The 21,446-nt window shown below is 32.1% G+C and overlaps 3 protein-coding genes across 8 annotated transcripts; 2 read left to right on the top strand and 1 right to left on the bottom strand.

Moving 5' to 3' along the window:
- The first annotated feature begins 1,490 nt into the window (after nucleotides 1-1,490).
- LOC114186354 (uncharacterized) lies at nucleotides 1,491-7,871 on the top strand. Its single transcript, XM_085674148.1, has 5 exons — nucleotides 1,491-1,594; nucleotides 1,694-1,763; nucleotides 5,497-5,687; nucleotides 5,793-5,853; nucleotides 7,259-7,871. The coding sequence occupies exons 1-5, from the start codon at nucleotides 1,491-1,493 to the stop codon at nucleotides 7,817-7,819; spliced, it is 987 nt and encodes a 328-aa protein (XP_085530274.1). The 3' UTR covers nucleotides 7,820-7,871.
- A 1,328-nt stretch (nucleotides 7,872-9,199) lies between these two features.
- LOC114185284 (uncharacterized) lies at nucleotides 9,200-16,543 on the bottom strand. Of its 6 annotated transcripts, none has more exons than XM_028072926.2 (7): nucleotides 12,109-14,508; nucleotides 11,969-12,024; nucleotides 11,499-11,901; nucleotides 11,015-11,325; nucleotides 10,880-10,930; nucleotides 10,319-10,734; nucleotides 9,200-9,677 (listed from the first exon to the last, which is right to left on the bottom strand). In XM_028072926.2, the coding sequence occupies exons 3-7, from the start codon at nucleotides 11,855-11,857 to the stop codon at nucleotides 9,441-9,443; spliced, it is 1,374 nt and encodes a 457-aa protein (XP_027928727.1). In that variant the 5' UTR covers nucleotides 11,858-11,901; nucleotides 11,969-12,024; nucleotides 12,109-14,508; the 3' UTR covers nucleotides 9,200-9,440. The 6 variants fall into 6 exon arrangements, with proteins under 6 accessions (XP_027928727.1, XP_027928728.1, XP_085529884.1 ...); XM_028072927.2 differs by having other exon boundaries at nucleotides 11,985-12,024; XM_085673758.1 differs by lacking the exons at nucleotides 11,969-12,024; nucleotides 12,109-14,508 and adding an exon at nucleotides 16,023-16,543.
- Nucleotides 16,544-20,130: 3,587 nt separating this feature from the next.
- On the top strand, nucleotides 20,131-21,312 carry LOC114183035 (V-type proton ATPase subunit G 1-like). Its single transcript, XM_028069869.2, has 5 exons — nucleotides 20,131-20,264; nucleotides 20,382-20,474; nucleotides 20,597-20,697; nucleotides 20,794-20,946; nucleotides 21,027-21,312. Exons 1-4 carry the CDS (start codon nucleotides 20,180-20,182, stop codon nucleotides 20,935-20,937), a joined length of 423 nt encoding a protein of 140 aa, XP_027925670.2. The 5' UTR covers nucleotides 20,131-20,179; the 3' UTR covers nucleotides 20,938-20,946; nucleotides 21,027-21,312.
- Nucleotides 21,313-21,446: the final 134 nt, after the last annotated feature.

Genomic DNA, 21,446 nt, shown 5'->3' with positions numbered 1-21,446 from the left:
TTAGTGACCAATTTAATTACTAATTTATTTGTAATTTAATGATAAATTTTTTGGTCACTAATGATATTTCTATTTAATTTTAACCACTTCAAACGTAATTTAATAATTAGTTCTCTAAGGTATTTTTCATTTTATCATACCTTAATTATACATTTGATTTCCTTTGTGCGATTTCTTTCGATAGTCTCTCAAATTATTTCTAAAACACACATTTGTTAGTTTTTTAATATTTTTATTTATTGTTTATTTTCATCATGTAGAATAATATTTTGATATATTCTATCTAATTATTTGTTATTTTATAACTCATTATTAATCATACTGTAATTTTTTTCACTTTAATTGTATAAATAACTTTTATTTACTACAATATAAAAATTTAATGTAATTGCTATGAATATTTTGTTGTCACTATCCAACATATATTGAAGTTCAAAAGATACAAAATCTATGTCAAAATTTTATTATTATGTTTATTATTTGTTCTTTGTGTCATTTTGATCAAGTGATGTATTATAACTTTTATTAGTGTATAAAAAAGAGATTTATTATAATTTAAAAAATTGAAGTAAACAAACATTTAAAATATATTTTAATTTGAATATTTGTTTTCCTTTTATTATTATGTTTATTATTTGTTCTTTGTGTCATTTTGATCAAGTGATATATTATAACTTTTATTAGTGTATAAAAAAAGAGATTCATTAGAATTTAAAAAATTGAAGTAAACAAACATTTAAAATATATTTTAATTTGAATATTTGTTTTCCTTTTATATTTTTTTGAAATATTTTTTAATTTTATCAACTCAGTTCATCAATGTTGTAGTTTGCAAATTTAATAAATGTTTTGGTTCACATGAAATTTTATTTGGCATTCTAATATAAAATGTAAACAATTATAATTTATTTTAAGGTATTTGGCATCAAAGAAAATCCTCCTAATATTGAATATTTCATAATATTATGTTTTCTACCGTAATTTTTTTTCTTTTATAAAAATTAATATTGAAGTAGTTAGAACACGGGTATGGGTATGGGTACGAGATTATACCCGTTACCCGGTGGGGATGGGGATGAGAAAAAAGTTTGATACCCGTTGGGTTTGGGTATGGGGATGGGGATGAATTTTTTATGCGGGGATGGGTATGGGATAGCGAAACCCGTCCCCGCCCCGCCCCGTTGCCATCCCTAAAAACAGTCCATTAACCCAGAACTGCGAAATTGATTAATTGATCTTTAAAACCTAAAGATTTCTTCAAGATTCATCTTAAACCAGATAAAAGTGTGTTAATCAATTCTAATCCCCTTGTGGTTAAGAGTATTAGACAGATCTGTTTTTAACAATTGGTATCAGAGCTGGTTAATCGCACGCTAATCGATTAGAAAGATCCTGATATGTCTAATACATCTCAAACCTTTGCTGAAGGGGCATCCATCAACAGGCCACCTCTGTTTGCTGGTGAAAACTACCCTTTTTGAAAAATTAGAATGAAAATTTTTCTTGAATCAGTGGACAAAGGGGTCTGGGATGCTGTAGTTAATGGACCTTTTCAACCCATTAAAGTTGTGGAAGGCAAAACTGTTCTTAAAGAGTTCTCACAGTGGACTCTTGATGAAAATAAAAGGGCACACTATGATGTTAGAGCCAAAAATATTATATCCTCTGCACTAACTTTGGATGAATTTTACAGGGTATCTGTGTGTGAATCTGCCAAAGAGATGTGGGATGTTTTGGAGGTCACCCATGAGGGCACGAATGAGGTAAAAAGAGCAAGGAAGAATACTCTCATTCAAGAGTATGAAATGTTCAGAATGAAGGCTGGAGAAAGCATATGTGATGTACAGAAGAGATTTACACACATAGTAAATCACCTCCTAGCTCTTGGCAAGACCTTTGACAAAGAGGAACTCAATATCAAAATTTTGAAGAGCTTAAATAGGACATGGCAGCCCAAAGTGACAGCAATTTCTGAATCTAGAGATCTCACTAGCATGAGCATAGCCACTCTCTTTGGAAAATTGAGGGAACATGAATTAGAGCTTAGAAGACTCAAGGAAGAAGAGGATGGAGAAAAGAGGCACACTATAGCCTTGAAGAGTGCTATAAAATCTGCAGCAAAACTGAAGAAAACAGAAACTGTGGATGACTCTAATGATGATTACAAATCTGACAGTGAAGCCTTGAGACTAATGGTGAAAAAGTTCTCAAAATTTCTGAAGTATAAGAATAAACTAATAACAGTCATGCAGGAAACAAGAAGCAGTCCAGATCTGGAACTCAGACCTGCTATGAGTGTGGCAAGACAGGACACATCAAGGCAGATTGCCCTGTGCTGAAGATGAAGCAGAAACTGGAAGAGAAAAATGAGGCAGAGAAGCACCTGAAGAAAAAGAAAGCCTAAATTGCTTGGGAAGAAAATGATTCCAGCACATCCAATGAATCTAATGACAGCACTGAAGAGGAAAATAATGTGTCTGATGGCTAAAGTAGAATCATCCAAAAGCAGTGTGAGTAGTTTCACATCTGAACATGAGGAAAATAATTACTATGAACTGCTTGATGCATTTAATGAACTGCATAAGGAAGTTATAAAACTGCAAAAGTGAAATAGCAAGCGTAAAGGAGAGATTAAATGGCTTGAGGGTAGGATAAAACAGTTAGAAGAGGAAAATGAGAATCTAATAACTTGCTTGGAGAAATTAGAAAAATCTGAAAAGCATCCTAGGTCCAGATGTGAGCACTGCCCAGGACAGCTAGAAAAGATAGAGTATTTGATGAAAACTCTCTCAAAATTTACCCTAGGAAGATCCAACCTAGATGATGTACTAGGATCTCAAAGGAGTGTGCTGAATAAAGAGGGAATTGGTTACAGTGGCAACTCTAATCGATTATCGTGTAGAAATTTCCTCAACATCAGTAAACCATCCTCTATTATCTGCACTTACTGTTCTGAACCTGGCCATTTTTCTAATTCTTGCTACTTTAAAAATTGTGGGGTTCCTAAAGGAGAGTACAAATGGGTACCTAAAGGAAAACCTCAAACCACTAACATGAAAGGACCCAAGTTCAATTGGGTACCTGCATCTTCTCTTTAATCTTTGTTTCAGGTGTGTCTTGATGCAAGGAAAACAATGTAGCTTTTATATAATGGATGCTCAAGACACATGAAAGGAGATGTGAAGAACTTCTGCAGGATATCTTACAAAGCCAATTATTGGTCATGTTACAAGAGGTGATAATAACAAAGGTCAAATTTTTTATCCATCACATTAGTCTTGGTTTCTATTTGCTTTATACTTCCATAAATGTCTGCACTCTGATGTTAACCTGTGCTACTGATTTCACCTGCTGCGTTGTTAGTATTGTCATACTTTGTATGCATACTGTGTTCAAACTGTGTAGCTGCTTGCCTAACCTTGGCCTTAATCCATTATCGTGTTTTGTCTGAAGCTTAGTCTGTGTTAAGTTCTGCATCACATAGTTGCTACTTAATTTCTCAAAAGGAGCCTGCTAATCCATTATGCGAAATTGTTATGCATCCTGGTTGTTATGAATTATCTCCTGCTGCATCTCTTACATTGTTGCGCTATTTAGATACAATTTTCCTGCTGTCCTGTATTGCATCCTAAATCTGTCTGATTTTTTTGCTAATGTCCAAAAAGGGGGAGAATTTGATATATTGATGGTTTATTGGTAGGGGGAGTATGTAATGAAAATGATATATGTTATATGCCTATGCTGTTGTTTGCTTTGTGCGCTTGTACTGTTGTTGTGTTTGCTTAATGTGCTGCAGGTAGGCTTATCACAGTCCATGTTTTGGACATCATCAAAAAGGGGGAGATTGTTGAAAGGGGGAGCCTTTCATCCATAAATGAAGAACAATTTTGATGATGTCTACTGATCTAGGATAAAACATAGCTTGGTCCAGTTAGGATATGCATTAGGCAATTAGCTTCTCTTTATCAAATGTATTTCAGGCCTGCTGTGTAATTCTTGGAACCTTTCTGTTTAGTGGAATCCTCCTAAGTGTGTTACTTAGGAGAAGACTGGATGTAGATTCGCCTTGAATCGAACCAGTATAAATTGTGTGTCTTGCTTCTTTCTCTTCTCTCACAACTTTTCTTAATTGAGTTAAAACAGTCCATTAACCCAGAACTGCGAAATTGATTAATTGAGCTTTAAAACCTAAAGATTTCTTCAAGATTCATCTTAAACCAGATAAAAGTGTGTTAATCAATTCTGATCCCCTTGTGGTTAAGAGTATTAGACAAATCTGTTTTTAACAAACACACTTAGAGTTATTCAGAAGGTGACATTGTTTATAAAGGTACATGTCAATGAATGAGTTGAAGTACTAGAATTTTTAGTTTCTTTTTAATATTAAGAATTTATACAAATATTATCATTAATTTTTAATATTATTAAATTTCAATCTACAAAATAAAAAATTATTGATTACTAAAATAATTATTATTATAAATATAAAATTATAATTAATCGCTAAATTAATCACTAATATTGGATCAGATCAAGTAGAACAATTTTTTCCCAACCTTACTACAAACACACCTAGAGTTATTCAAAAGGTGACATTGTTTATAAAGGTACATGTCAATGAATGAGTTGAAGCAGTAGAATTTTTAGTTTTCTTTAATATTAAGAATTTATACAAATATTATTATTAATCTTTAATATTATTAAATTATAATATTATTATATTTTTTAATATTTTCATGTATTTATGTATTAAATTAAATAGTTATTTTATTTTTAAAAATATAGATTTAAAATTAAAATTATATTTATAAAAAAGTTAATTTAGAAGTAAAAATATGGATTTAGAATTTCGTCCAAATATTTGCATCTGAATTTAAAAAAAAAAAGAAATCCAATATGATCTTACAAGAAAATCAGATATAGATTCACTATTTAATTCAATTTTCTGGATCTGAATCGGATCTTAAAACATTTGATCGATGATCACCCTTACATGCCATTCAGAGTGGTTGGTTTCATTTTCAACTTCCTCATGTTTTCTATAACGTTTTTTTTTTGTCAATCAAAGATACTTTCCTTTGTCTGGTTTTTCATAGCTCAAATCTGAACTTTAGCCTTTAGACTTTAGACTTTCAATTTTGCCAGTTTTAGAAAATATAATATTCTTCTATGAAACTTTTCACTATTGATTCTTCAACGTAGAATAAAAACATGAATGCAGATAGATTAATATAATCTGCATTACTTAAACAAGTTATATTCTGCTTTAAGCATGTGGAAAGCTATTCCACGCCAAGAATCACACAATAATAAACAAAAAATTCATAATATATTATTAGCTTTGAAGTGTACAGAGAAATTCATACTTTGCTTTCACAACAAAGTTATGAGATACCATTAACCCACACCACACCGTTTTCTAAGTTAATCTTTGTTTACAGCTTTTTTCTTAATTCTCAACAACAAAAACAATTATGGCGATGAGCTTCATCACAGGAAAAGGTTCTTCATTCATATTTTTATTTTTTCCTTTCACATATATGTAATAATACTGATAAATGCTGCATTTCAGGTCTATCAACCACCCAGTTGTTGAAGTTGGTGGTGAATACACTGTATGATAAATTTGTTGAGAAGGATATCAAAGGATTTGATGGGTTCAATGTTGGTATTCTTGATACCTTCAAGTAAGCATGCACTTCAATTCCAATGAAAATGTTATCTTCTACCATAGTTGGTTTCCTTGGAATGATAATGAAGATGATGAAAAATAGTTTTTCCTTGGAATGCAGCACTATCAACATGGCCTTACCCGGGAAGCATTATGTTGCACCTTCATATAAGGATGTAAAGGTTGGTTATTTCCTTTCCATGCACGTCTTTATATTCTAAGCCAATACATTTAATTAGTTTAATTTTTCTCTCATTAACCTATAATATAAACTAGACAAAAACAAAACCACTATTTTTTAACGCAGAGGAGTTCATATATATTAATGAAGTGCGAATAGATATTTAACACTGGTTACTAATATTGGAAAGAGTTCTATTAGAATGTTGTTGTAGATCCCATGTCAACTAGAAATAAGGTGCAAATCTCAACTTACAAACTAGTTTTATTTGGATGAGTTAGGTTTAAAGTTCACTTTTTAACATGTCAGAGCCATGAATTAGCATCTATCCTATTATCTCACTCGTTTTCGAGTCACTGTCATCAGATCACCAATTAATATATAGTTTTACGCTGTAATTTGTTTTGTTGTGTTTTAAATTTTGAAAAAAATTGTTTTATTCCACAATGTCTCAATTAAGTTATATGTTGTTGTATATGATAAATATGTCATTAGATTACTGATGTTTATGAAATAATATTTATCAATCTACACGTATACTTTAATTTAACTATATTATAAGTTTATATGATATATCCAATACTCAGTAAGTGACATTAGATCATGTGATATGTTTGTAATCGTGGAGATAACTTTAACTTTCTTCTCCTCTAAACCAAGACTCTAATCTCTCTTCATTAACCAATTAAAACTTATATAGTAAAGTTATAACAAATATTGTAATATTTCATATCACAAACTCACCATTCTTATGTCTCAAACTGCAGGCAATTTTAAATCCCTATAATATATAATGGGTAATGTTTTTTACTGGACGAATATATCTTATAAAATCATCGATATACTCATACAATACTCATAAAAATATAAAATCATAGAATTTGATCTTAGAAATATAAAATAAATCTAGAAAAGTTAATATTTTTACTTCATGTGTTCACCTATTTATATCATTTGTTATTAGGTCTTTCATTGTTGAAGTATTTAGGGAAAGTCCAGGTATATCTTAAACATGATTAGAGTTTTGATTTGTGCATAATCTTGTTTGATCGTGCTTATACATTAACCCTTGATTGTGTTGCAATTTGTTGTTGCTCTAAACTAAACTTTCGTAATTAACTTAACTGTTTGGAGGTATGATATGTCAAATAGTCAAAATCTATCTCGGTCACTGGCACAATTCATCAGGATAAGAGGTCTAAGATACTCATGAGGCTAAAAGATTGAGAATACTCCCATAAACACCTTAGTCAAAAGTTTGGATCAAAATATTAAAATGTGAATCACCCGAGTAGTTAACCAATCATGTATCAAGTAAATACATAGGGTTTTGAAAGAAAAATTCATTTCTTTATCTAAGATCATGTCAGGACCATATAATAAAGATAGAAAAATTAAACCTTTAGATATTACATTTTCCAATTAAATACAACATGATACATGTATTATTAAATTATGAACATATAACTAATAATTATATAGTGTCATCTACAACTGTAATAGAGGAACAACCTCAAATTACACCTGAACAACAACCTCAAACTGAAACTACACCTGAAACTGAAGTAGAAGAACCTCAAACTGAAACTACACCTGAAAGTGAAGTAGAAGAACCTCAAACACCAACTACACAACCTGAAATGGAAGAAGAACCTCAAGTTGAAACTAGACAAGAACCTCCAACTGCAACTATATCTGAAGCTAAAATGGAAGAAGAGCCTCAAACTACAACTACACCTGAAACTCTGAAAGATGAACCTCAAATTGAAAGTAAACCAGAAGCTTTAAGCACAATGACACCTGAAACAGAAATAGAAAAGGAACCTCAATCTCAAACTACAACTGCGCCAGAAACTACAGTACAAGGACCTCAAATTCCAGTTCAACCAAAACCACACTTTATAACTGGGCATGTCCACAAGGACAACACCACTTGTTTCTTATGTAATGAATACCACATTTATTGAGTAACTTTCAAATACCTTTTTCTCAATAAACACACACACACATTTGTCAATCTCTATGCTCTTTTGATTATGATTAAAGGTAGATTACCAAGTTGTGAACTGAACATGTGATTTGGTTGCTTGGGTGAGGAGCTAATTGCTAGGATGAAGGAAGGACTGAAGGACTGAAGGACTAATGGTATATGACTTAAGAGAAATAATGTCAACAATGAAAATGAAGTTGTAAATAGCAAGTTTAGTGGTGCTTGAAACAAGGTAAAAATTTGCTCCTTGGACACTGCTTCAGCATAGGATATGCAATTTGCATGATATTTGGTTAGCAAGAATACTCATAGGAATGAAGACAGTCTAGCACACTGTTTTGCAAAGGATAATCATAGGCATCAAAGAAACATTAATGAAGATAGTTTTTTCTTCCTTCTTTTTTCATGAATAGCTAAATTTCTATGATGTAGTTTAAATAGATAATATGATGTACAAAAATGGTAAATGTAAATAGTGTGCTTGTATTTTGATATTTCTAATTAATTAATAATAATTATATCTTATCACTTTAGCCTCTATATTTTGAAAATGATATCTTCGATCTTTTTTTTCTTGTAATCTATGAATTTTGCCCTTTATTTTAATATTCTAATGTTTATAGCAAGAACCAAATTCATCAAAGATGAATTGTCACTTTGGTTGTAATTCATTGTTTAAGCAAGTAACAAATTTCAAAACAAGTTCTACTCGTTCATAGTGTCCATTAAAGATGAGGCTTGTATCCATGTGCGATATACACTTCTTACCATTTTAAATTTTAAAAATTAAGAAATTAGTCTCATTTTAATCTTTGGATGTAATAATTTATTATTATTATTATTATTCACTATATTTTAGTTCCAAAAATATATTTAAGATTTTAATGAAGTTTAGTAAAATGACCTTATCCGATTAAGTCAATATATTAAGAGTATTTTCAATTTGCTTATTGTTTGACCAATAAAAATATTATTTTACAGTAGATTCTACAAAGAAAATAATTTTAGTGATGAAGACTAAAAGAACATATTTTGTTTCACATTTATAAATATGTGAAGAATTGAAAGGATGCACTCTTCATTAATCTGCTGGTTCAGTGTGTACAGAAGGAGACAAGTCAAACCCTACATGAAAGAGGACGTCTCAGTCTTAGAAATGTAATGGCGACTCTTTGAAATGTAATTAACTTATATAGAATCACCACTTAAAGAAACAGATATGAAAAAATAAAGAAACTAGGAGAAAAAGAATAGAAAGAACACAATCACCTGAGTCAAAAACCATAACAGCATATGTATTGACTCTTCAAAGACAGAGAGAAAAGACTATTCTAATGCCCAAGCAAATCAGAAAAAATTGCACAAATTAAGAATTCTCCAATAATTATAAACACAAGCTTTCTTTGTACATAGAGCATGCTACTTTTTTTTACGTCATGTACAATTGAACTCATTTGTCGATGCAAGAACTCATCTTGATGACAGAAAACGTATGTCCGACGAAAACTACCATTTACACGTCATGATTGATAAATTCTGAACTCCTGTAGTTATCTAAGAAACAAATAATCAGTTCATGTAGATTCAACTTATGCAGACTATCTCCTTTTCCAACCCTTTGAGACAATTTTTCTCCTTCCCCTCCTTTTGCTCCTGCGAAGATTTAAGTTCGATGCAGAACCAACTTGCAAAGCAGAAACAGGATTCTCAGTGGACATGGATTTATGCTCTTCAACCGATTCCTTGGCTTTCTCCATAAATTGGTTTCTAATACTCTCAAAATCATGCAACTCTTCCTTAGCTGCCTGATTTTGTATAAGAATGTCATCCTTGGTCTGCATGCAAAGGATTTGACATTAGAAATTTTCAGTGTTTATCATGATCCTTAAACATACAGGTAACAAAGTTCATGATTCACATATAAACTTAGCAGATGAATTGTTTGGTACATGACTAAAATTCTTGTTATCAGCTCAAAATTTCAAGTAACAGTACATATAAAACAACACAGCAGAGACAAAACAAAGCACTCGCAAGAAGCACTTCTAAACAAGGGATGATAAACACATCATCGCATGGCAGCTAGGACTAGGGATATGCCAAATTTTAGAAACCTAGAATATGAGACGACATATATTTTACTATACAGAGACATAAGAAACATTTAAATTCAAGTTTCAAGAACATTCATCAATACGTACGTCTCAATTTTCTACTGTGAACTGCATAACAACAAATGGGAACAAAGATAAAGTGGACTACAGAAGTTCAATGACATCTCAGCTCTTGTGAACAACTTCTGTCCAGTAACAGAAACTAAACAAAACCAGCAGCCTGGTGTAAGCATTGGGCAACTCTTTCCACAACAACAATCAATGCCCCATATCAAGCATAACCACAAATTAATGCAAGCAAAATAAAAAACACAATAACGTACAAGTTGAAATTACATTTGCTTAGGAGACAAAAAACTCACATTTTCCTGGAGAAACTCATGCTGGGGCATACCGGTGGTTTCAATAAAGGGAGTTGTCATGGGGCGGGTCGGTAATGTATTTTGAGTCAAAAGTAGATCTTCTTTGTCTAACTCAGATTTATACTGTGATGAAGCACGAAAAAATCTGGCCGGAAATGTGTTGTCATTGCCAACTAAAGAACTAGAATTATGACCAGAATGATTAAGTCCATCAGATGGTCCAGTCATGCCCAACTGAGTTACAGAACAGAACTTTCCTGGATTTTCTCTAACAACATTATCAATCCGGGTTTTCAATTTCCCAACATGTGACTGTAGCTCTTCAATCCTTTTAATGACGTCAATAATAGTTTTATCATTGTCTTCAAGATCAGTAGGAGACAATGTATCATTAAACTTGACCTCCTCAGTAAAATCTGCATTGATTCCAGATAAACAAAACAGAATTCAAATTTCAGTCATGAAAAGTTGAAACATATAACAGCGGATTAAAACCTGTTTCACAAAATGGTCATTAAAATAAATAGCAAATACAGCATTTATGTAACTACAGTTACTCACTCAAGGTATCACCACAAGAATCTTCTACACAAATGCCCCGGTTTTTGTTCTCTGGAATTTCACAAAAAGGAGAAAAAGATTAGGAGTGGCATCACATTAGCAAATAGTACAACAATTAACCAAGAAATGCCATACCATAGTAAGAGAATATGTTGTGCTTAGAGACGTATGATGATAAATCACGTTCTTCAGCTTTGTTCCTTTTCTTCCTCTTCATAACTTTATTTCTGCCAATGTCATCGTATATAGGTACTGACTTCACATTAAGATCATCAATTGTGAACTTTGAAAACTCAAGCTGCTTTCTATGTTCGTATGCGGCAAGCTCTTTATCATATTTCAGTGCCAGAGTGTTAAGTTTCTTCACTTGCAATTCTAGCCATTTAGAGCGCCACCTAACAGGGTGAATGAAGCTCTTCCAATGCCAAGTTGTCGCTTTGTTCTTTCTGAATGATTAATATTGTAAATTGTTAAACAGGCAATTGATATTCTAATCAAACGCAGCCCAAGAATAAGTAATGCTGAAATATGTTTTTGCCCTTCTTTTTGTGTGTTCAAATGTGTCAACGTTTTCGTCAGACTACACAATAAGATGCTCGAGACTGAGTCAGAAACATACCTATATAAAGAAGTCTTACTTTGATCACCATCACACATTGGCAGCGATTCTATTCCATTGTTAGTGAATGTTGATGCATCCTGTGTGTCAGAATCTGTATCACCAAAAGAACTGGAACTGGAACATTCATAATCAGTGGCATCCTCACAAACATCTTCCACTGCCTTGCCACCAAATACTACGCTCCCACTCCCAACTATATTAACCTGCACATCCTCTTCATTTGCACCAGACTTAGGAATATTCTCAATTGGCTGAACCGTCTTTGGCTCTTTTGATTCTAAAATGGCTGAGACAGGAACCCTTCCATTCTCCATTTCTAGATCATCTTCTTCTAGCCTCACATCGTCAGAACTCATTTTTCCAAATCATTCAACCTTCCCTATTCAGAGATGAGAAAGACCTGACCACAATGTCAAGATGGGAATCAGAAGCATGTTAAATCGCCCACCCAATTTCAATCAACTCACCCCCACAAACCCTTACGAAGAAATTGAACGTCGCTAGTTGTGAAACTATCAACAATCTTGCAAGAAAACATGGAAAGCATAAGCAAAAGTAGTGAAATTCAATCTTTATAGAACTAGGTTAATACAAGAACGAGTCTTACCTCAAAAGGGGCCTCGAAAAATTAACACAGATAGCAAAGAATCAATAATCACACCAGAAAGACAGTGACAGAGAGAAAGACTTACACCAGAAGAGAGATAAATTTTGGTTTGTGGATTTATAATTAAATTGAGGAATAAAGCTTATTTATCTGGTGGTGCAGAAGACACAATCCAAATGGAACATGGTCTGCGTATATTAAGGTTTTGGGTATCTATATGAATTTTTTTTGCTGGGTTTCTTTCTTTCTATGTTATAATATTAATATCCTCTCTCATTATCAGAATAGTATTATTAATCGTGTTTGACCGTTATTAATTTTTATTAGATGGTCCCGATATTTTAGGATTCTGATATTAAAAAATATATATATATAAGTTTATATACTATTATATATATTAACAAATTCGAGAACTTTAAGTTAAAATTATAAAATAATAAAATTATATGTTACTGCAACTCAATAAATTAACATAATAAAATAATAATCATATCATACCGTCCACCTAACGATAAATCATTCACTTAAGGAAACAAAATTAATAGTAAGAATTCAATTAAAAAATTTAAATTTATTAACTACTCAGTAAATTATAAACTTTATTAGAAACTTAAATTAAAGTTTTCAAATTTATTATAAATCTAAAATAATTAAGTCTTTATTATATTAAACAAATAATATTTTTTTATTTATAAATTTTACAAACCTATATATTTATCTATTGATTTAATCTTTTCTGTATTTCTGGTTTCGCTCAATCCTACTATATCTCTTTCACATATAATCACATATAACTTAAATAGATATATTTTTTAACATTTTAACATTCTTAATACTGTCAGACGCGGGAGGGACGGGACATGATACGAGACTAACAGAATTTGCTTGTAGATTCCGCCAGAAATTGGTCTGATATTGCATATGTTCATGACTGTTAAGTTTTTTTTTTAACATATTCATGAATTACTCCCTTCTTTTTCTTTCTTTCCTTTGAATTTGATAAATGAAAATGGGAGTATACAGAAGAGGAAGAGAATAGTTACTCCCTTTTATTTCTTTGTTACAGATATTACATATTTTTTGTTGTAATTTTATCGATAGAAATATAATGTATTTTTTTTTATTATCAAATATTATGTATTATAATAATATTTTAGGTTTTATATTAAACAAGTTTCTAATAGATCAATATGAAAAAATAAAAAAACTCTTTAAGTTACTTTTCATCAAACACTTTTTGTACATATTTTTTCTTGTCATGATTTATACATATCTAATATGGTATCAGATGAAAAAAAATATTATCTTCCACATTTACTCATTTCTTGTTGATTTCTTGTCATGGCGAATCCTACTTCATCTTCTGGTTCATCGCCTTCCACATGTTCTCGTGATTTTTTAAAAGTTTTTGTCAACTTTCTCCATGTTCCCGTGACTTTCTTCGTGTTCTCGTCGACTTTCTACATATTCTCAACGACTTTCTCAAGGTTCTCGAATTTTTCAAAGTTCTCGAATTTCTCAAAGTTCTCGAATTTCTCAAGGTTCTCAAAATTCTCAAAGTTCTCGAATTTCTCAAGATTATCAAATTTCTCAAGTTTCTTAAATTTCTAAGTTTTCGGTCTTCTCAAGTTCTTAAGAATTTTCTTTGTGACTCTTTTTCAAAACTCCTACTTGCAAGTTGGGTCTTCATAAACTTCATGCCCATCTTGAGAGGAGTATTATTACATATATCTTGGTTTCACTAGTGCAAAAATGGGATATTAGATCAAGCATATTAGATAAGTTGTATAGGAACTGATCTAACAGATCACACGGTGGCAATTTTGAAAATAACTTCATTTACATTAGATTGGTTGTGTGGGGAACTGATCTAACATGTATACATTAGATCGGTTAGAATTATAACTGATGTAATGTTTTTCTGCACAAACCCGCGAAACCATTTTGTCGCAACCGGGATCGCGACGGGACGACGAACCGAAAAAAGAAAAACGGGGTTTGAAAAGAGATTTGGAGTCGCCACCATAGTTATTCTGGAAAACTATGGAAAACCATAAAAATAAAACAAGTCTGCGAAAAACCAGATTTTGGATCCGGGAGTCGGTTACGCGTAGGGAAGGTGTTAGCACCCTACCGCGCCCGCCCGAGGGCGGTACCTTTAATTAAAAATGCAGAGTTGATGTGATTTTCAAAATATTAATCTTCCCCAAAAATAACAAGACAAAGATGTTAAAAAGAAACAAAAATATTTTTTTAATTTTTTGGGCCCGACAAGGATTGACCTTGGTCCTACGTATTCTCATTCAAGATGAGAAATCAGGGTTACGTAGTTCTTTAAAGATATTTAAAAAAACAATTGAGAAAATGATTTGATCTTTTAGAGGTGAACCTGACAAGGACTGGCCTTGCTCCTACGTATCTCACAGGGGAGAATCAAGGATCACGTAGTTCTTACAAAAATGTTTGTTTGAAAATGTTGATATTTTTATATTTTGAAATTTATATTTTTTTGGTATTTTTGAATTACTTGAAAGTATGTGTCACACGACGCGAGCGGTCGAACAGACACGAAAAGAGAAAGAAAAACTATTTTTGGTGTTTTTGAAAATGAGTGTCACGCGGTGCGAGCGACCGGAAACACACAATAAAGTGGAAGAGAATATTTTTCATTTTTTGGATTTATTCTATTTTTTGTAATTTTTTGTAATAATTTTCAAATATTTGGTTTTTTTGAAATAATAAATAAAAAATATGGAAAACGAAAATAAATGAAAAAAGAGTAAATAAATACAAGAAACAAATTAATTAAGAAGGACGAAAGTGTAAAACAAAACATGGAGGTACATGAATAATTAGTGAGAGGGACAAAACAAATACAACAACAAGCCCAAAAATAAAAGACAAAGGAATGGGGTGCAGGAGTATCACATGTGGGAGGTGCATGTAGTAACAGGTGGGGTGCGTGCAGTAAATAAAAGGGTGTGCTAAGGAAACACAAAATGGAGGTGCAGGAATTAAAAATGGGGGTGCACGAAAAGAAAGGAGGAGGGTGTGGTTGAAGTAAGAGAGGGGTGTATGTGGTAAATCTTAATAGATCCAAAACAGGAGGGGTGAAGCTGAAAAGAGGGGGTGCACGGAGAGTGTTCAGCCCCAATTTCCATCCGAACTACCCCTAATTAAAAGCTTCTTCTCTCCACCGTGCGGCAGCCCCTTCCCCTCGACACCACCGCAGCTCCGACCTCCGGGACCACGCCTGCACCGCCTGAATCAACGGCGACGATGCTGACCACAGTCGCGAGCCCCGCCGGCGACGACATCGCTATTCGATTCACGCGCCCCTGCACCAACGTCCGCAACGCCCACAACGTCTTCCCCAGCGCGTTCCAAACAGGGGCTGCACCGATCCCCTTCACGGCCGCAAGGTTCAGCTCGCCGGAGGTCGCCGCAGGTCGCCGTCAGCAGCTCCGGCCGTCGCAGACGCCCACGTCGCAGCCATTCATCTCCAAACCTTGATCCACTCCTTCCGCAACAGAGGAAAAACGCCCTAGACCCCGTGACTCGCTGCCATCGTGCCACCGTCACGCGACTACACTCCCATTCAGAGCTTCAAATTGCCGACGGCCTCGCTTCTGATTTCTTTGTTTCGATTGGATATATGTGATTGGGAAAAATGTGAGGGTTTGTGTGCTGCTTGGGGTTTAACAGAATATGAAAAGCGGTGATGAAGTGCGTATGCTTGATCTTCTGAGTGCAGGTTGAAGGTGATGGTTAAGGAAATAGGTTCAGGATGAAGGTCGGAGGTTGTTGATGGTGGACAAAATGTGTGTTTCGTTTTTGAATATTCCAGCAACAACAATGATCACATACAAACATATAACTAGGTTCAAATAAAGTTAAAGCATCGTGACGCTTACCTCCTATCTTCGTTCACGCTTACCTCCCATCTTCGTGCAGTGATTTTGGCCTCGCATTGATTCTTTCCTCACCTTGGCTGGCTTCCCTTCTCTATCCTTTTTTTCTTTCTGTGCTCTCACCGTGTGTGCTCTTTTGATGCTTGGAAGTTGTGTGTGTAGGTGGAGAAGGGGAGAGTGGGGCTTTTGGTGTTCACATGAATTGATGGTGTTTTCTCTCAATTCCGTAGAGGAAGAGAAAAAGTAATGAATGAATTCTCCCCGGTGGTTCTCTGTGGATGGGTTTTTTTTGAAAAAAAAAATGGAGAAGATGAAGTCCCCTTTCTTATTTTTAGATATGTGATGGTGATAAAGGAGAAAAAGGAGATGGTGAAAAAGTGAAGGTTACGTGTTGAACAGCTTTGTAAAAAATTGATGGATTGATTTTGGTTGTAGCGTGTAATGGCTAAGGGAATAGGCCGTGATGATTGGGAAGGGGCGTGGGTTCCCTTTTTAGGGTTGCAGGTGCATGAATAAAATAAAAGTAGTGGTTTGCTTGTGGGCCCGGATGTGATTTAATTTCTTTTTTCAATGAAAACCTCTTTCTTCCTTTTTTTTCAATTCGGTGCAGGTGAGTAATGAATTGGTGAACCATTAGAAGGAAGAGTGACACGAGTCACTTCTTGAATGGAGGAGAATGGGGGGGTACGAATAGAAAAAGCATATGAGTGAAATATTGGACTATTAAACCATTAAAGAGGAAAATAGAGATTCGTCTCTTTGTCTTTTATTTTTTATTGTATTTTTATGTTTTCTTTTTTCTTTGTTTTTCTTTTACTTTTTGTTCTTTTTTTCAAATATGTTTTTTTTTCTTTTTCTTAAAAAAAATGAAAAATAAAATAAAATAAAATAAGATAAAAAGATGAAATAAAACAAAGTAAAATAAGAAAAAAAGAAAAAGAAATATATATATATATATAATAATAATCCGGACGAAATTGGGTGTTGACACATTTCCTCTCACTCGTGCCTCACTGTGCATTTGCTCTCCATTATTCATCTTCTTCTCTGTTCTGCTCTGCACATTTACAGTTGCTTTCTTCTCTGTTTGCGAACCACGAAACCCTCTCTGTTTTGCTCTACTAGCCCCCACGCCACAAACCACCACCTCCATGTCACGAACCGTCGTTGTCGCTGTCGTCGCACCATGAGCCTCCATTGTCACCGCACCACGAACCACCTCGACGACATTCTAAAAGACCACGAAGGACCTCGACGGAAATCCTTGTCTCGCGTGGAAGTTGTCGCACCTTAACATCACCGTCGCCGCACCTCCGTTGAAGCTGCTTGAGCTACTGTCGTCGTTGCTTGACGTCCTACATCCATTTTGAAGTTGCTTGAGCTATTACCACCACTGCTTTGTTTATTCCGATTTTCGCCGCTCCTACCTCCATTGGAAGATTACCATCACTTGCATTGATAAAGGTCAGTTCCTCCAAACTTCATTCATTACATTGAAATTGTTGGTTGCCGTTTTTGGGGTTTTGAATTTTGGTGAATGCGTTAAATTGGTTCTTGTAATTTTAATGCACATAAAATTGGTCGGTTCGTCCAAACAATTTACTTTGAAATTCAAAGCATAAGAGTGAATTTTTTGCTTGTGCCTGGTTTTATGAACTTGATCTTTTATCAAGTTCATTATTTATCTGTTTGCAAAAGCAATTAAGAGCACTGGTTGAGTAACTAAATATAATAAAAGTATATCGTAATTATAGTCACTAATGAGAGCACCTATTTACAGAAGCAGTTAAGTCTTTATCACATCAATAATATTTATTTAAATCAACTTCTCATGTCGATGAATGCAATTCAAATCAGTGATGTCTATGAGAATGACGTTGAAGAGTTTTTAAAATTTGCTGAACAACACGGGACTGCATTGATTGGAAAATATTATTCTCCTTTATTATTATTATTATTATCAAATATTATGTATTATGATAATATCTTAGATTTTACTTTTTCCTTTATATCATGGGATATGGTACTCTATATATTAAACAAATTTCTAATAGATCAATATAAAATATGAAAAATCAGAAAATTCTCTAAGTTACTTCTCATCAAACACCTCTTATATATATATTTTTCCTTCTCATAACTTATTCGTATCTAATATTCTTTCCTTTAAATTTGATAAATGGAAATGGCAGCAGTATAGAGAGAAAAGGAGAATAACTCCTACTTTATGGACTGCATGAAAATATTATTTTTTTACCAAATAATATTATTTAATGTTGAGTCTACAACTAGTCTCATGCTTATATAACAAGCAAGCTATAAAAAAAGATATTTCATAAATTTTTTTTAAAAATTAAATAAATTTACAAAAAAATATAAAGTAAAATATAAAATAAATTTTAATAAAATAAAATAAAATTTAATAAAATATAAATAAAAATTGCATTTTAATTAAATTTAACTTAGTAAAACATAATTTTTTTAAAAAATATTTCTAGGTATGGATAATATGATAATCGCACCTGATCCATTTATAAACGGGTATTAAAATACCCGTTATTCATGAAAAATAATTATCTGCTACGAATTCCTACAAACACGATTATTTTTGCCATATATATATATATATATATATATATATATATATATATATATATATATATATATAAAAGTTTATATACTATTGTATATAAAAGTAAACATCAAACTCCATTAAAAATAATATGTTTATTATATTAAACAAATAATATGATTTATAACTTTTCCAAACATAATTTTGTAAGTATATTTATGTACACATATAACTTAAATAGACACAATTTTTAACATTTTTGGAAGATATTTTATGTGCTAATGTTATTTTTAAAAAAATAAACATAATAAATAAATAATTTTTACGGATTTCTAAAATAAATAATAATAATAATTTTTCACATCAATAATTATGTTCAAATATATAGCATCCCATTTAGTAGTATAAAACTAATAAAATAAGACAATTTTATAATAACATTCAAAGAAAGATTAACAGAATAAAAAAATATTAATATAGTGCTTTTAAGAGTTCAGACTAACACTATAAAAATATATCATTTATACAACAACATTAAACTTACAAATATATCCCATATACCGAACATATACAGACTTTTTATCCTTCATATGTGTCTCTAAATCTACATCTTCATCTACTCCCACAAAAATTATGATCATCGTAAGAGAAGAAAACAACACAAGACCACACACTGCAAGGGTAAGCTACTATATAAAAGAGTTATTCTAAGACCATTATAACATATCAATTATAAGCCATACATAGACAAAATACAATAATTCACATAATTACAAATATATGGTATACAATAAACAAATATAATAATATTAAATTGTAAATGCAAGAGAGTGACTCTCTCAAATATGATTTTTACCATAACTATTTTAAAATTGTAGTTTTTCATGAGTTAAATATATTTTTATTCTCTTAATTTTAATTTAAAATTAGAATTAATGTCTCTTTAAATTTTTGAATCAACTTAATTTTCATTTTTAGGAATACATAAATTTAGTTTTTTTTACCAAATTTTGTTAAATTTATTTGATGTTTTAATTTTTCAACGAATATTGGATGTAAAACGATGTAAATAACTCAAATATTGTCATGAAATGCCTTTAAAACTTCAAATAAATTTAATAAAATTTAATTAAAATCATTAAATTCACAAATTTAAAAAATTTGGACACTACATTTGGCCAAAGTTATATTTAAACTTTTTTTTTAATAATGTACATCTTTGTTAATCTTATTACTTCTCTCTATTATCAGTGTGGCTCACTTTAACTAAGATAAGTATGAGTCTTACTTAGAGTGATAATGTTAATATTATAAAGTATTACTTTATTCATTCAGAAAAACTTAAATAAGAAAAAAAAAAAAATATATATATATATATATATATATATATATATATATAAAAGATTGAGGAGATTATGTCCCCAAAAATTAATAAACGAGTCATATTTGAGTATTTTTCCAAATTTAACAATTAAAAATTAATTTAATATTTGTTTCCTTAATACAAACAGTTTTTTAGTTGAACAACTGAAACTGCGCAGCATGACTTGGTACATCGAAAAACTACTCCCATTGCTTTCGGAGAGTTATGAGAACAATAATAATCTCTCAATCAAATCACATCACAGTTCTTCCTCACACACCAAGGTTTTGGAACAGTTTCCTTTGTTCAGGTAAGAAAGAAATTGAGGCACTGTTTCTTCCAACACTTTTCTCATTTTATATGCAATAGTTTTTTATGTTCACAGTTATAAGAGGTTCTGTTATTCATAATTTTTGTTGATACACAGCTATCATGGATCCCTTTAAAGGACAAGGAGGCATTCAGATGCTGCTATCTGCTGAACAAGAAGCACAACACATTGTTTCCAATGCAAGAAATTGTAAGACCTCAAACTCTTTCATACAATGTTGTTATCAACGTTTTGAAAAAAGAAAAAAGAAAAATGTTTCTTGTCAGCATTTAATATGAATAAATGGATGAACGTTGTGTTCCATTGTTCAGTGAGGACCCAAAGGTTGAAGCAGGCAAAGGATGAGGCTGAGAAAGAGGCTGCACAATACAGATCTCACATGGAAGATGAGTATCAAAATTCAATTTCAGAGGTAAAAACTGAAGTTTAAGGTATTATAGGTCAAAATTGAAAGATACGATGTTTTGATTCGATTAACGATGTTTTGGTGTTGGGTGAGTTTGCTTAGACCACAGGGACTTCTGGATCTAATGTAAAAAGGCTTGAGGAGGAGACAGAGGACAAGATTAAACATTTAAAGAAAACAAGTTCAGAGGTCTCATCAGAAGTGGTTGAAATGCTGCTCAAGTGTGTTACAAATATCAAAATATAATGACCAAAGGTTAGATTTCACAGAGATCAGATAGGGGATTCTTATTTATCATCTCTTTCATTTGATATGGTTTGTTTTTTATGGTTCAGTAATTGCTGAAGATGCAAACACAAAGGGTTATCATCAATAAAATGAAAAGACAAAGCTATGAAGATTCATGTTAAGGTTGTTTTTTTTTTGTCTAGGCTACAAAACTTCTGCTACAAAAGTGATCAGAAGCAATTTTTTCTCTCTCATTTGATATAATTAAATGCTTTAGTGATATCATTATATTGTTAAGAATGTATATGGGAATATGAAACTCTTTTATCATTTCTGTGAAATAACTGTAATCATCTGGGTCAGTGGTATTACATTTGTTGTAGTACAAGTCCATTCATTTTTCTTTCTGAGAGTCGAGAAATTTCATGAGAAAGAGATAACCAGCAAAAAGAAATCAAACATTGGCTCAATTCTAACACATATATATTAGATTAAAGAATATTTTCGGTAATCTTGCATGCTTTGAA

The sequence above is a fragment of the Vigna unguiculata genome, chromosome 5, assembly GCF_037176805.1.
Source record: "Vigna unguiculata cultivar grain cowpea cultivar isolate G323 ecotype 2 chromosome 5, ASM3717680v1, whole genome shotgun sequence".
NCBI lineage: Eukaryota > Viridiplantae > Streptophyta > Magnoliopsida > Fabales > Fabaceae > Vigna > Vigna unguiculata.
This window is presented reverse-complemented; position numbering and strand designations above follow the sequence as displayed.

Coding starts and splice junctions, on each gene's coding strand:
- LOC114186354 (XM_085674148.1), top strand. CDS start 1,491: ATGAAAATTTTTCTTGAATCAGTGGACAAAGGGGTCTGGGATGCTGTA. Junction 1,595..1,693: donor GGCAAAACTGTTCTTAAAGA/GTTCTCACAGTG, acceptor TGAATTTTACAG/GGTATCTGTGTGTGAATCTG. Junction 5,688..5,792: donor GGTATTCTTGATACCTTCAA/GTAAGCATGCAC, acceptor CTTGGAATGCAG/CACTATCAACATGGCCTTAC.
- LOC114185284 (XM_085673758.1), bottom strand. CDS start 11,857: ATGAGTTCTGACGATGTGAGGCTAGAAGAAGATGATCTAGAAATGGAG. Junction 11,326..11,498: donor AGTAAGACTTCTTTATATAG/GTATGTTTCTGA, acceptor TTAATCATTCAG/AAAGAACAAAGCGACAACTT. Junction 10,735..10,879: donor TTCTTGTGGTGATACCTTGA/GTGAGTAACTGT, acceptor GAATCAATGCAG/ATTTTACTGAGGAGGTCAAG.
- LOC114183035 (XM_028069869.2), top strand. CDS start 20,180: ATGAGAACAATAATAATCTCTCAATCAAATCACATCACAGTTCTTCCT. Junction 20,265..20,381: donor GAACAGTTTCCTTTGTTCAG/GTAAGAAAGAAA, acceptor GTTGATACACAG/CTATCATGGATCCCTTTAAA. Junction 20,475..20,596: donor TGTTTCCAATGCAAGAAATT/GTAAGACCTCAA, acceptor TCCATTGTTCAG/TGAGGACCCAAAGGTTGAAG.